General features: G+C 47.3%; 1 protein-coding gene across 1 annotated transcript in view; it reads left to right on the forward strand.

The window, feature by feature from the left end:
• Positions 1–4,489: 4,489 nt before the first annotated feature.
• fibpa (fibroblast growth factor (acidic) intracellular binding protein a) overlaps positions 4,490–15,262 on the forward strand; it is a 90,053-nt gene continuing 79,280 nt past the window's right edge. The window contains exon 1 of the mRNA XM_072245525.1: positions 4,490–5,422. Within this exon, the coding sequence (XP_072101626.1) occupies positions 5,338–5,422 (85 nt within the window). The 5' untranslated portion in view covers positions 4,490–5,337. The remainder of the gene's footprint in view (positions 5,423–15,262) is intronic.

Below are 15,262 nucleotides of genomic sequence, written 5' to 3' on the forward strand. Positions count from 1 at the left end.
CAAAGAGTCTCAGCCTGAAATATCAACTGTACTCTTTCCCATAGACACTGCCTGGTTGGCTGACATCCTCCAGCATTTTGTGTGTGTTGCTCGGATTTCCAGCGTCTGCAGATTTTCTCTTGTTTGTGACTGAAGCCCCATTCCAAGTGAGACACGCTCTCTAATCCAGGCAGCATCCTGGTAAGTGTCCTGTGCACCTTCCTGAAAGCTTCCAGACTCTCCTAATAATGAAGTGACCAGAACGGAACACGATACTCCAAGGATTTTGTAGAATCACAATCAGGTTTAATAACACCTGACTGCGTCTGTCATGAAATTTGTTAACTTTGTGCCAACAGTACAATGCAATACATAATAATTGAGAAAAAACTGTGAATTACAGTAATTATATATTATATGGTTAAATAAATAGTGCAAAAACAGAAATAAAAAAAAAGTAGTGAGGTGGTGCTCATGGGTTCAATGTCCATTCAGAAATCGGATGGCAGAGGGGGAAGAAGCTGTTCCTGAATCTTTGTGTGTGTGCCTTCAGGCTCCCGTACCTCCTCCCTGATGGTAGAAATGAAAAGAAACAGAATCAGGTTTAACATCACTGGCATATGTCATGAAATGTGTTAACTTTATGGCAGCGGTACAATGAAATACATGATAAAAAAATTTTGAGAAAAAAACCTGAATTACAGTAAGTAATGTTACGTCTATTAAATAGTTAAGTTAAAATAAGTATCGCAAAAAAAAAACAAATAAAAAAGTAATGAGGTTGTGTTGATGGGTACAATATTCATTTTGAAGTTGGATGGCGGAGGGGAAGAAGCTGTTTCTGAATTGGTAGGCGTCCTGAATGACAGATGCTGCCTTCCTAAGGCACCGATTCTTAAGGATGTCTTGGAGGCTGGTACCCATAATGGAGCTGACTAGTTTCTGCAACTTACTTTGATTTTGCGAAGTAGATCCCACCCCATTCCAGACGGTGATGCAGTCAATCAGAATGCTCTCCATGTTGCATCCAGGTTAGGTCCTCAGAGATATAGAAACCCAGGAACTTGAAATTGCTCACTTTCTCCTCTTCTGATCCCTCTATGAGGAATGTTTGTGTTCCCAAATTGTGTGTCCTGGATGATGGGGGGGTCCTTAATGATGGACACTGCCTTTTTGAGGCACCGCTCCTTGAAGATGACTTTGAACAGTTGCAACACTTGGCTCTTGAACTCAATCTCCCAACGAATGAAGGTCAACACACCATATAGCCTCTTAACCACCCTGTGAATTTCCATGTCAACTTTGAGGGATCTATGGACCTGGACCCAAAGATCCCTCTGTGTTTCTTTCTCTCTCTCTCTCATAGCTAGCAACCTACCCTGTCATTTCCCTTTGGGAGCTGATATTTTTCAATAATATCACGCCTCATTCTCCTAAACTCCAAAGATGGGTATTGGGATCAAAAACTGAAGTACACAGATTTAACAAAGAGTTCAAATGCGAGCTGCAGATTGGGGTTGGTTGCAGACTGGGAAACACCCCCATGACCTGAGATGTTTGCATATGCATGAATGGAATAAACATCCCATTCACCTGAGATGTCTGCATATGCATGAATGCAATGTACTCCCCATTCCTGAGATGTCTGTATATGCATGAATGCATCTCAGAGACAGCAGTGATTAACGTTCATTTTAGGTGTATTGGTGTTTACACTTTACTCATGTTCCATAATCTTTCAATTTCCTCTTTTAATTCAGCATATTTCTGGTGTTTTTCACTTATTGATTTCTGTAAGTTATGTGTGTTTGGAATGGCTGTATCTATTAAGTAAGTTGTTCTTGCTTGTTTATCCTGTATTATTTTATTCGAACGGTTATTATGGATTGTCCTATCCGTAATAGCCGATCGGTCATAATATAATTTGTGGTATTCTGACTCTAAAACTGGATCAGGCTTGTATTTATAGTAAGGCGTGATTTCATTTATGAGTTTGTATTTTGGTGAATGATTTTTGCCACTTGATTATACCTGTGCAAGTAATCAGATTGAGTTAAACTGCTACAGGATCCTGTAATGTGTTGGATTGTTTCCATTCTTTTCTTGGCATTTTCCACATTTATCATCTTGTTTGTCTTTTATTATATATTTTTGATGTTTTTTGTGTTGACCACCTGGTCCTGTATTGCCACAAGGAGTCCTTCAATTTCTGGGAAGAGGTTTCCAGCTCTGAGCCAGGCGTTCCATGCTTCCTTGTCAACAACTAGTTTGCTCAAATTGTGGGGATGTCTTCCATGTTGAGTCATACTCTTCCATTGGTTAAATTTTTCTTCAGTAGTGATAATTTCTTCATTTTTTCTGGGTTGTGCTTTCATTTAAGTTTAGGGGTGTATACATCTTTTTGGAATTGCATACACTTGCATGGAGTGCTGAATCCTGGTTTTGTTGATGAAAATATATCCTTTGAAGTTTTATCTGACTGTTGCGTAGACAGTTATTATTTTCTTTTTCTCAGCTCAATTAAAATGGCTTCTTTGTTATGTTAACTGCTGAGAAAATTCTCTCGCTAGCAGCTTGTTTGGGTTATATTATTTATAAGAGAGCGAACGAACCAATTGGGATAGATGTTATTCTTTCTAGTGTGTCTGTAAGTTATTGTGATGCGCGGGTTTTTGGGCAGAAGGCGCAATGGAGAGAGAGAGAGAGAGAATGAACAAGGTGCTGTGAGCCAGCTAACGGGGTCGGACCCTGAGCAGGAGTCTGAGGTCCAGGGTCTTTCGGCGAGGAGAGGAGATGGAGACAGACTCGTGTGGAGCGTCTGGTTGACCACTGTGGTTGGCCCCAGGTGGCAGGTCGAAGTGGTCAGAGGGGATCGAATGGTGAAGAGAGGATCGTTACTAGAGCTCCAACTGTTGTTCACGAAGAGATTGAACTTTAATAAGTGTGGCGCCTTTTATTTTTCTTTTATATTTTACATTGTGACGAGAGGGTGTACAGGAGCGAGATATATCAGCTAGTTGAGTGGTGTCGCAGCACCAAACTTGCACTCAGCGTCAGAGAGACCAAAGAGCCAACTGTGGGCTTCGGGAAGGGTAAGATGAGGGAACACAAACCAATCCTCATGGAGGGATCAGAGTGGGAAGGGTGAGTAATGTCAAGTCCCTGGGTGTCAATATCTCGGAGGATCTATCCAGGGCCCAACGTATCGAGGAGTTTAAGGAGATTTGGTTTGTCACCAAAGACAATGGAAAATTTCTACAGATGTACTATATAGAACATTCTAACTGGCTGTATCATTGTCTGGTATGGGGGGGGGAGCTACTGCATAGGATTGAAGTAAACTGCAGAAATTGTAAATTCAGCTCCATGACGGGCACTAGCTTCCATAGTATCCAGGATATCTTCAAGGAACGATGCCTCAGAAAGGTGACATCTATCATTAAGGACCCCCCATCACCCAGGTCATGCCCTCTTCTCATTGCTACCATCAGGAAGGAGGTACAGAAGCCTGAAGGCACACACTCAGTGATTCAGGAACAGCTCCTTCCCCTCTGCCATCCGACTTCTGAATGGACATTGAACCCACGAACACTACCTCACTACTTTTTTATTTCTGTTGGTTTGCGATACTTATTTAACTCTACTTACTGTAATTCAGTTTTTCTCTCTATTATTCTGTATTGCACTGTACAGCTGCAGCAAAGTCAACACATTTCACAACATATGCCAGTGATATTAAACCTGATTGATTCTGATCACTGAGCTAAAATGGGCTTTTTTTTGTTCTAATTGTGTTCTTTCTTGTAAAATTTGTGTTTAAGTTTTTCTTGTGAATGTTTTTCTTGCAGTGCTTCAAGACCCACCTGTGTGTGTGTCCTTGTGCACCTGACAACAGATTTGACTTTGCACGTTGAATGGATACCTGGACAACTTGTGGGCCAACAGACATACAAGAATGCAGATCACTTTCCCCTTCATACCTACTGTGCCATCCCAGGATAGTCCACTTCTTACCTCAGTATCACTTTCCCGCAATAATGTCAAGATATTCCTAAGTTATTGATCTTTGACCTCCTGAGCTGGGATGAGATTTGCGTTGACCATTCCCAGCAGGCACCAACGTGACGGGCCGAGTGGCCTCGTTCTCTCTCTCTCTCACCTTTATTCTCTGATAGTGATGAATGGGCTCTTGCTAGGGACCATGGAGATCAGGTTGTGCCAAACTGCGCAGGTGAGACCTCACCTGAAGTCTCCTGGCCACTGATTGGCCTGAGCCGCAGTTGTTGCTAGGAGACGGCACCACTGGCCCCGCCCTCTCCCCTTCCCCCTTCCCCCAACACGCTGTTCTCTCTCTCTCTCTCTCTCTCTCCGCCCTCTCCGAGCGGTTCTCCCGTGACGCGCCGCAGAAGCCGCTCGCTATTGGTCGCCTTCCACGTCCACTTGGCGCCCGCCGAACAGGGTCGGCGTCTGATTGGCGGGGAGCGCTGACCCGGCAGTGTTTGGGCGACGCCTCGCCCGGGTTTGTAGGGGCATTTGGATCGGGTCGGGGAAAGTTACCATAGCAACGGGAGCGGGGGTAAAGGGGTGGTATCTCTGTACCGGGTGTCATTAGTTGGGGTAACTATCATCTTACAGGGCGGGAGGGGTTTAATTGCCTTGTGTGACACATCTATAGAGCTAATTACTCTAGCACAGGTGAGAAGGGATAATTAACGCTGGCCAGAGCACAGGGATAATTATTGAAATAGTATAGCAACGGGGTAATTACTATGGCAGCAGGGCAAAAGTAATTTATCAAACTGTAGGACTATGGGATTCAAAGTGGCAGGGATAATTATCAGAGCAAAGGGGTAATTTTCCCAGTACCAGGAGTTATTAGAGGAGAGAGGGTTAGTTATTACTACTAACAAGGGTAGTAACCACAGGAAGTTGGGGTAATTGTTCATATAACAAGGATTATTTGCCATATTGGGAGTAATTCCCCTACAAGAGGGTTAACTAGCGCAGTGTGGGGGTTAATAAGGCATATTAGGACCAAGGTTGGTAACTGAAGTGATTACCTTAGTCGTAGTGGTTAATTACAGTAAAAACAGCAGCAATTACCCTGATAGCAGTGGTAATTGATATATTAGGGAGATCTGGGGGTAGTTACTCTAAGAACAAGGGTGATAGAGGGCATTTGAACAGGGTTGTGGGGTAGTTACCCGGAGGGAAGGGGTATGCACCTGTGTTGATGATAGAGGAGGTGAGGGGGTGACCCTCCTAAGTGCTTCACTCACGGGTGACTCTTGAGGGGCAGAGAGGAGCCTCGGGGTGCGCCAGGCTGTCAGTCTCAGTGAGAGGCGCAGGCTCGGCACCATGGCAGGGGAACTGGATGTGTTTGTCGGCAACACCACTCTGATCGACAAGGACGTCTATCAGCTCTGGCTCGATGGATACTCAGGTAACGTTCTGAGAGGGGGGTGAAGGGTGCCTTCATGAGCCTTCCTGATGGGCTGTAGCCCTGAGTTTCGGAATAGGAGGAAAATTAGTCACTCCTCGAGCTGTCGAACGCATTTAATCCATCGTTGGTTTGATATGTGCCTTGTCGTGTGACTTGGGCGATCGTGGTCTTTCCCTGACTTGCAGGTTGAGTCAGTGGTGAGGAAGGGAAATGCCATGTTAGCATTAATTTCAAGAGGTGTAGAATACAAGAGCAAGGATGTGATGCCGAGGCTGTGTAAGACACTGGTGAGGCCTCACCTTGAGTATTGTGAACAGTTTTGGGCCCCTCATCTTAGAAAAGATGTGCTGGCATTGGAGAGGGTTCAGAGGAGTTTCACAGGAATGAAAGGGTTATCATATGGGGAACGTTTGATAGCTCTGGGTCTGTACTCACTGGAATTTAGAAGGATTGGGGGCAGGGGATCTCATTGAAACCTTTCGAATGTTGAAAGGCCTAGACAGAGTAGATGTGGAAAAGATGTTTCCCATGGTGGGGGAGTCTAGGACAAGACGGCACAGCCTCAGGATAGAGGGGCGCCCTTTCAAAACAGAGATGCGGAAAAATTTCTTTAGCCGGAGGGTGGTGAATTTGTGGAATTTGTTACCACCTGCAGTGGTGGAGGCCAGGTTGTTGGATGTATTTAAGGCAGAGATTGGTAGGTTCTTGATTGGACATGGCATCAAAGGTTACGGGGAGAAGGCCAGGAACTGGGGTTGAGGAGGAGTTAGGAAAAACTGATCAGCCATGATTGAGTGGTGGAGCAGACTCGATGGGCCAGATGGCCTAATAATGCTCCTCTGTCTTATGGTCTTATGGTGATTGTTCTTGGCAAATTTTTCCACTGGAAGTAGTTTGCTATTGTGTTCTTCTGGGACACTGCCTTTACAAGACTGATGACCCCACCTAATCATGATCAATACCCCTCAGAGACTGTCTGCCTGGGGTCAGTGGTCACATAACTAGGACTTGTGACCTGCACCGGCTCCATCGCCTGCTCCCATGGTTTCACATGACCCTAATCTGGGGGCTAAACAGGTGCTACACCTTGCCCAAGGGTGACCTGAAGGCTAGCAAAGGGAAGGAGCGCCTCACACCTCCTCTGGTAGAGACGTATCTCCCACCTGCCGTCCAGTTTCATCTATTGCTCCGTTTCTTCAGGTCATCTTTTGGAGAAAGGTGAGGCAGGTTTGTATCTGCAGGAATCGGAAGAGTGTGAGGGTGGGGGTGATTGAAATTGGGCAGATAGTGAAGAATCTCTCTCCGTGGCTGAGCTGCCTAAATGGAGAGGGTGAAGTCATAGAGTTATCAGGCATGGACGCAAACCCTTTGGCCCAACTTGTTCAAGCAGACCAAAGTATCCATACGATTTGGGAGCAAAATTAGACCATTTGGTCCTTTGAGTCTGCTCCACCATTTTATCATGGCTGATCCGTTTTCCCTGTCAGCCCCAATCTCTCGCCTTCTCCCCGTGTTCTTTCACGCCCTAACCAATCAAGAATCTATCAACCTCTTACCTATACCCGATGACTTTGCCTCCACAGCTGCCCGCGGCAACAAATTCCACAGATTCACCACTCTCTGGCCAAAGAAATTCCTCCTCATCTCCGTTCTAAATGGACGTCCATCTATTCTGAGGTTGTGCCCTCTGGTCCTGGACTCCCCCACTATAGGAACCATCCTCTCCACATTCACTTTAATCTAGGCCTTTCAATACTTGATAGGTTTCAATGAGATACCCCCTCATTCTTCTGAATTCCAGCGTGTACAGGCCCAGAGCCATCAAATGCACCTGAGCACGTTTCATTATTGAACTGAATTGACTTTATTACTGGTATCCTTCATATACTTGAGTTAAAAATCTTTACATTACATCTCAGTCTAAATGTGCAACTTACAGTAATTTATAATAAATATTATGCACAACAAGATAGTCAGTATAATATAGAAATACAGTTGTGTCAGCATGAATTCATCAGTCTGGTGGCCTGGTGGAAGAAGCTGTCCTGGAGCCTATTTATGCTGCGGTACCGTTTCCTGGATGGTAACAGCTGGAACAGTTTGTAGTTGGGGTGACTCAGGTCCTAATGATCCTTCGGGCCCTTTTTACACACCTGTCTTTGTAAATGTCCTGAATAGTGGGAAGTTCACATCGACAGATGCGCTGGGCTGTCTGCACCACTCTCTGCAGAGTCCTGCGATTGAGGGAAGTACAGTTCCCATACCAGGCAGTGATGCAGCCAGTCAGGATGCTCTCAATTGTGCTCCTGTAGAAAGTTCTTGGGATCTGGGGGCCCACACCAAACTTCTTCAGCCGTCTGAGGTGAAAGAGGTGCTGTTATGCCTTTTTCACCACTCAACCGGTATGTATAGACCACGTGAGGTCCTCAGTGATGTTATGCTGAGGAATTTAAAGCTGTTCACCCTCTCAACCCCAGATCCATTGATGTCTACAGGGATTAGCCAGTCTCCATTCCTCCTGTAATCCACAACCAGCTCCTTTGTTTTTGCAATATTGAGGGAGAGGTTGTTTTCTTGAGACCATTGTGTCAGGCTAATGAGTTCTTCTCTGCAGGTGACCTCATTATTATTTGAGATTAGGCCAACTGGTGTGTCATCAGCAAATTTAATTAGCAAATTGAAACTAATTTGGCCCATTCCCCTCTAAGCCTTTTCTATCCATGTACATCTCCAAATGTGTTTCGCGTATTGTAATCGTACCCATTTGTACCATGTCCTCTGGCAGCTTGTTTCACATATCCACCACCAACTGCGTAAAAGTTTGCCTCTCAAGTTCGTTTTAACTCTTTCTCCTCTCACCTTAAAGTGCGAAGTTCAAAGTAAATTTTATTATCAAAGTACCTACATGTCACCATATACAAACCTCAGATTCATTTTCCTTCCGATTCATTTTCCTGTGGGCATAGTCAGTAAATCTTTTGGCTAGCAGGTATAACAGGATCAATGAACGATCAACTAGAGTGCTGAAGACAACAAACTCTGCAATTGCAAATATAAATAAATGGCAATAAATAATGAGATGAGATAATGAGTCTTTAAAGTGAGATCATCGGTTGTGGGAACATCTCAATGGATGGGCAAGTGAGTGTAGTTATGTTCCTGAACCTGGTGGTGCGAGTCCTGAGGCTCTTGTACCTTCTACCTGATGGCAGCAGCGAGAAGAGAGCATGGCCTGGGTGGTGGGGATCTCTGATGATGGATGCTGCTTTCCTGCGACAGCGTTTCACGTCGATGTGCTCAATGGTTGGGAGGGCTTTACTGGGGCTGAATCCACTACCTTTTGTGGGAATTTCTGTTCGAGGGCTTTGGTGTTTCCAAGCAAGGCTGTGATACACTCTGCTACACATCTATAGGAGTTTGTCAAAGTTTTAGATGTCATGCCAGATCTCATAGAAACATAGAAAATAGGTGCAGGAGTAGGCCATTCGACCCTTCGAGCCTGCACCGCCATTTATTATGATCATGGCTGATCATCCAACTCAGAACCCCGCCCCAGCCTTCCTTCCATACCCCCTGATCCCCGTAGCCACAAGGGCCATATCTAACTCCCTCTTAAATATAGCCAATGTACTGGCCTCAACTGCTTCCTGTGGCAGAGAATTCCACAGATTCACCACTCTCTGAGTGAAGAAGTTTTTCCTAATCTCGGTCCTAAAAGGCTTCCTCTTTATCCTCAAACTGTGACCCCTTGTTCTGGACTTCCCCAACATCGGGAACAATCTTCCTGCATCTAGCCTGTCCAATCCCTTTAGGATTTTATACGTTTCAATCAGATCCTCCCTCAATCTTCTAAATTCCAACGAGTACAAGCCCAGTTCATCCAGTCTTTCTTCATATGAAAGTCCTGCCATCCCAGGAATCAATCTGGTGAACCTTCTTTGTACTCCCTCTATGGCAAGGATGTCTTTCCTCAGATTAGGGGACCAAAACTGCACACAATACTCCAGGTGTGGTCTCACCAAGGCCTGTACAACTGCAGTAGTACCTCCCTGCTCCTGTACTCGAATCCTCTCGCTATAAATGCCAGCATACCATTCGCCTTTTTCACCGCCTGCTGTACCTGTATGCCCACTTTCAATGACTGGTGTACAATGACACCCAGGTCTTGTTGCACCTCCCCTTTTCCTAATCGGCCACCATTCAGATAATAATCTGTTTTCCTATTTTTGCCACCAAAGTGGATAACTTCACATTTATCCACATTAAATTGCATCTGCCATGAATTTGCCCACTCACCTAACCTATCCACAAACTCCTGAGGAAGTAGAGGTGTTGCCGGCCCTTTGATTTTTGACTTCCCTGCACTACAACTCCTATGTTGGAAACAACTTTATGAATCTCTTCTACACCTTCTCCAGCTTAATAACACATGGGTGACAGGAACATCGCACAATGCTCCAACTGCGGCCTCACCCACAACTTGTACAGTTGCACATTGATGTCCCAACTCCAGTACACGGTGCCCTGACCGATAAAGTTGAACGTTCCACGCACGGTCTCCCGCATGCGAGACGGCATTTCCGTAGGGTGTGGCCACCGCTGTGCAAGACTGCGCTCGGATTACCGCGTGCAGTTCTGGTCGCGCAGCGAGAGGGGAACTGGAACAGCTGCAGGACAGATTCACAGGGATAGGAGTGTTTGAGTTACCGGGATAAGGAGACGCTGGATAGGCTGGCCAGACTGTTTTCCCTGGAGTGTAGGAGGCCGAGGGGGTGATCTTGTAGAGGTTTATAAAAACATCAAAGGGGTAGATAAGGTGGATGGTCATACTCTTTTCCCCAGGATGGGTAAATCTAAGACCGGAGAACATAAATTAAAGGGAAACATTTAAAGGGGCAAGTCTTTTCACCCAGAGGGTAGTGAGCTGCAGGAGGAAGTGGTGGGGCAGGTACAAATACAACATTTTAAAAGACGTGGTTATCTGCAATGAGAATCCGGTTTAATACCATAAGATATAGGAGCAGAATTAGGCCATTTGGCCCAATGAGTCTGCTCCGCCGTTTAATCATGCCTGATCCATTTTCCCTCTCAGTTCCAATCTCCTGCCTTCTCCCCGAATCCCTTCATGCCCTGGCCAATCAAAAATCGATCAACCTCTGTCTTAAATATTCGTAAAGACTTGGTCCCCACATTTGCCTGTGGCAATGAATTCCACAGATTCACCCCTCTCTGGCATTGTACATCTCTTGCATATGTCGTGAAATTTGTCGCCCTTGCAGCAGCAGTACATAATAATAGAAAAACGTGAATTACAGTAAGTATAAATATTAAATAGTTAAATTAGTGCAAAAATAGATATAAAAATGTAGTGAGGTAGTGTTCACGGGTTCAATGTCCATTCAGAAATCAGATTGCAAAGGAGAAGAAGCTGCTCCTGAATCGTTGAGTGTGTGTGTTCAGGCTCCTGTACCTCCTCCCTGATGGTAGCAATGAGAACAAGGCGTGACCTGGGTGATTGAAAAGTTTGAGGGATATGGGCCAAGCACAGGCAAATGGGATTAGCTCGGGTTGGCACCTTGGTCGGCACGGATGAGATGGGCTGGAGGGCCTGTTTCCGTGCTGTATCGGCCTATGACCTTCGCTATATGCGTTGCTAACTTTCGGATTTACGGTGAGGATTAGGAGCTCAAAGGGGATCTGAGGAATGATTGCTTTTATTTGCCGCACGTACATCGAAGCGTGCGGTGAAACGCACCGTTTGCGTCAGTGACCAGCACAGTCCAATGATGTGTTGCCACGCTTCCGGCTTCAACGTGGTGGTTGTTGCCCCTCGTGTCCGATGACAGGAAACCCGTGCGGGAGGGTTTTGTAAAGTGGAAAAACTGTTGCACTGGGGCAGTTCCACTCCCTTGACCGCAGAAGTCCGGGTCCAGTGGTACGAGCCAGCGTCACAAACCGGGGTCTTCCTCGGTCGCAGTAGATGACCGCGACGTCTTGTGTGCCTTTGCTCTCCACGGAGCCTTGCACTACAGCCTTCCTGGCCGTTGACTCTCACTGCAGACCTCATTCGCCCAGTCCATCGGGGCTAGCACAGGCATGTTCCCTCCTCACCGGCTGCCCTCACCTGGTTCAGCCACCTGTTGTAGGGGTGCACCGGAGAGTGGCCGCTGTCGCGGGCAGACAGCTACTTGGAGCCACAGGTGAGAGCTGAGTGTCCGGCGGGGACCAGAGGGGAATGAGCTGCCCGGATTAGAGCAGACTGCTCTTCACCACAGGTGCTTCTACTCCCTGGGCACCCCCATACACCCCGACGTAGCATTCCCGCAACTTACCAACCCTCACGAAGCCTTCCCAGTGTCAGGGTGCAATCTGAAACCTACTGCCTGGGAAAGTGGTGGAGGCACTGGAATCAACATAGAAAGCCGTCAAAAGGTCTACGTAAAGTTATCACCAAAGGACGTATACTCCCCTGAGATTCATTTTCTTGTGGGCGTTCACAGTAAATGCAAAGAAACACAATAGAATGAGTGAAAGCTGCCCACAAAGACTGACAACCAACCAATGTGCAAATGATCTGTGCAAAAAAATAGACAGACACAGACAGACAGACAGATAATTAAATAACAAATAAATGTTGAGAACATGACTTATAGAGTCTGTAAAAGTGAGTCCGTAGGTTATGGAATCAGTTCAGAGTTGCGGGGAATGAAGTTACCCATTTCAGGAGCCTGATGGTTGAGGGTAATAACTGTCCCTGAACCTGGTGGTGCGGGACCTGATGGTTGAGGGGTGATAACTGTCCCTGAACCTGGTGGTGTTGGACCTGATGGTTGAGGGGTGATAACTGTCCCTGAACCTGGTGGTGTTGGACTTGATGGTTGAGGGGTGATAACTGTTCCTGAACCTGGTGGTATGGGACCTGATGGCTGAGGGGTGATAACTGTTCCTGAACCTGGTGGTGTGGGACCTGATGGCTGAGGGGTGATAACTGTTCCTGAACTTGGTGGTGTTGGACCTGATGACTGAGGGGTGATAACTGTTCCTGAACCTGGTGGTGTGGGACCTGCTGGTTGAGGGGTGATAACTGTCCCTGAACCTGGTGGTGGGGGACCTGATGGTTGAGGGGTGATAACTGTCCCTGAACCTGGTGGTGTGGGACCTGATGGTTGAGGGGTAATAACTGTTCCTGAACCTGGTGGTGTGGGACCTGATGGCTGAGGGGTGATAACTGTCACTGAACTTGGTGGTGTGAGACCTGATGGTTGAGGGGTGATAACTGTCCCTGAACATGGTGGTGTGGGACCTGATGGTTGAGGGGTAATAACTGTTCCTGAACCTGGTGGTGTGGGACCTGATGGCTGAGGGGTGATAACTGTTCCTGAACCTGGTGGTGTGGGACCTGATGGCTGAGGGGTGATAATTGTTCCTGAACTTGATGGTGTTGGACCTGATGATTGAGGGGTGATAACTGTTCCTGAACCTGGTGGTGTGGGACCTGATAGCTGAGGGGTGATAACTGTTCCTGAACTTGGTGGTGTTGGACCTGATGATTGAGGGGTGATAACTGTTCCTGAACTTGGTGGTGTTGGACCTGATGATTGAGGGATGATAACTGTCCCTGAACCTGGTGGTGTGGGACCTGATGGCTGAGGGGTGATAACTGTTCCTGAACCTGGTGGTGCAGGTCTGGAGGCTGAGGGGTGATAACTGTTCCTGAACCTGGTGGTGTGGGACCTGATGGTTGAGGGGTGATAACTGTTCCTGAACCTGGTGGTGTTGGACCTGATGGCTGAGGGGCGATAACTGTTCCTGAACCTGGTGGTGTTGGACCTGATGGCTGAGGGGTGATAACTGTCCCTGAACCTGGTGGTGTGGGACCTGATGGTTGAGGGGTGATAACTGTTCCTGAACCTGGTGGTGTGGGACCTGATGGCTGAGGGGTGATAACTGTTCCTGAACCTAGTGGTGTGGGACCTGATGGCTGAGGGGTGATAACTGTTCCTGAACTTGGTGGTGTTGGACCTGATGATTGAGGGGTGATAACTGTTCCTGAACTTGGTGGTGTTGGACCTGATGATTGAGGGGTGATAACTGTTCCTGAACTTGGTGGTGTTGGACCTGATGATCGAGGGATGATAACTGTCCCTGAACCTGGTGGTGTGGGACCTGATGGCTGAGGGGTGATAACTGTTCCTGAACCTGGTGGTGCAGGTCTGGAGGCTGAGGGGTGATAACTGTTCCTGAACCTGGTGGTGTGGGACCTGATAGCTGAGGGGTGATAACTGTTCCTGAACTTGGTGGTGTTGGACCTGATGATCGAGGGGTGATAACTGTTCCTGAACTTGGTGGTGTTGGACCTGATGATTGAGGGGTGATAACTGTCCCTGAACCTGGTGGTGTGGGACCTGATGGCTGAGGGGTGATAACTGTTCCTGAACCTGGTGGTGCAGGTCTGGAGGCTGAGGGGTGATAACTGTTCCTGAACCCGGTGGTGTGGGACCTGATGGTTGAGGGGTGATAACTGTCCCTGAACCTGGTGGTGTGGGACCTGATGGTTGAGGGATAATAACTGTTCCTGAACCTGGTGGTATGGGACCTGATGGTTGAGGGGTGATAACTGTCCCTGAACCTGGTGGTGTGGGACCTGATGGTTGAGGTGTGATAACTGTCGCTGAACCTGGTGGTGTGGGACCTGATGGTTGAGGGGTGATAACTGTCCCTGAACCTGGTGGTGTGGGACCTGATGGTTGAGGGATAATAACGGTTCCTGAACCTGGTGGTGTGGGACCTGATGGTTGAGGGGTGATAACTGTTCCTGAACCCGGTGGTGTGGGACCTGATGGTTGAGGGGTGATAACTGTCCCTGAACCTGGTGGTGTGGGACCTGATGGTTGAGGGGTGATAACTGTCCCTGAACCTGGTAGTGTGGGACCTGATGTTTGAGGGGTGATAACTGTCCCTGAACCTGGTGGTGTGGGACCTGATGGTTGAGGGATAATAACGGTTCCTGAACCTGGTGGTGTGGGACCTGATGGTTGAGGGGTGATAACTGTCCCTGAACCTGGTGGTGTGGGACCTGATGGTTGAGGGGTGATAACTGTCCCTGAACCTGGTGGTGTGGGACCTGATGGTTGAGGGGTGATAACTGTCCCTGAACCTGGTGGTGTGGGACCTGATGATTGAGGGGTGATAACTGTTCCTGAACCTGGTGATGGGGGACCTGATGGCTGAGGGGTGATAACTGTTCCTGAACCTGGTGGTGCAGTTCTGGAGGCTGAGGGGTGATAACTGTTCCTGAACCTGGTGGTATGGGACCTGATGGCTGAGGGGTGATAACTGTTCCTGAACCTGGTGGTGTGGGACCTGATGATTGAGGGGTGATAACTGTCCCTGAACCTGGTGGTGTGGGACCTGATGGCTGAGGGGTGATAACTGTTCCTGAACCTGGTGGTGTGGGACCTGATGATTGAGGGGTGATAACTGTTCCTGAACCTGGTGGTGTGGGACCTGATGATTGAGGGGTGATAACTGTCCCTGAACCTGGTGGTGTGGGACCTGATGGCTGAGGGGTGATAACTGTTCCTGAACCTGGTGGTGTGGGACCTGATGATTGAGGGGTGATAACTGTCCCTGAACCTGGTGGTGCAGGTCTGGAGGCTGCTTCCATTGTAAACACATGCTGGTATTTATTGATTCACATTTTATTCTGTACCTGTAGTTTAATCTCTAAATTTATTTTTACGTAGTTCGTTATTCTGTGTAATTGTCGAACGCTGTCATTTTTTTTGTTGCGCGTATCCACCACAGCAAGTTCCTAATACACATAAATGTTTATAACAT

This window comes from Mobula birostris, chromosome 28 (assembly GCF_030028105.1).
Source record: "Mobula birostris isolate sMobBir1 chromosome 28, sMobBir1.hap1, whole genome shotgun sequence".
Taxonomy (NCBI): domain Eukaryota; kingdom Metazoa; phylum Chordata; class Chondrichthyes; order Myliobatiformes; family Myliobatidae; genus Mobula; species Mobula birostris.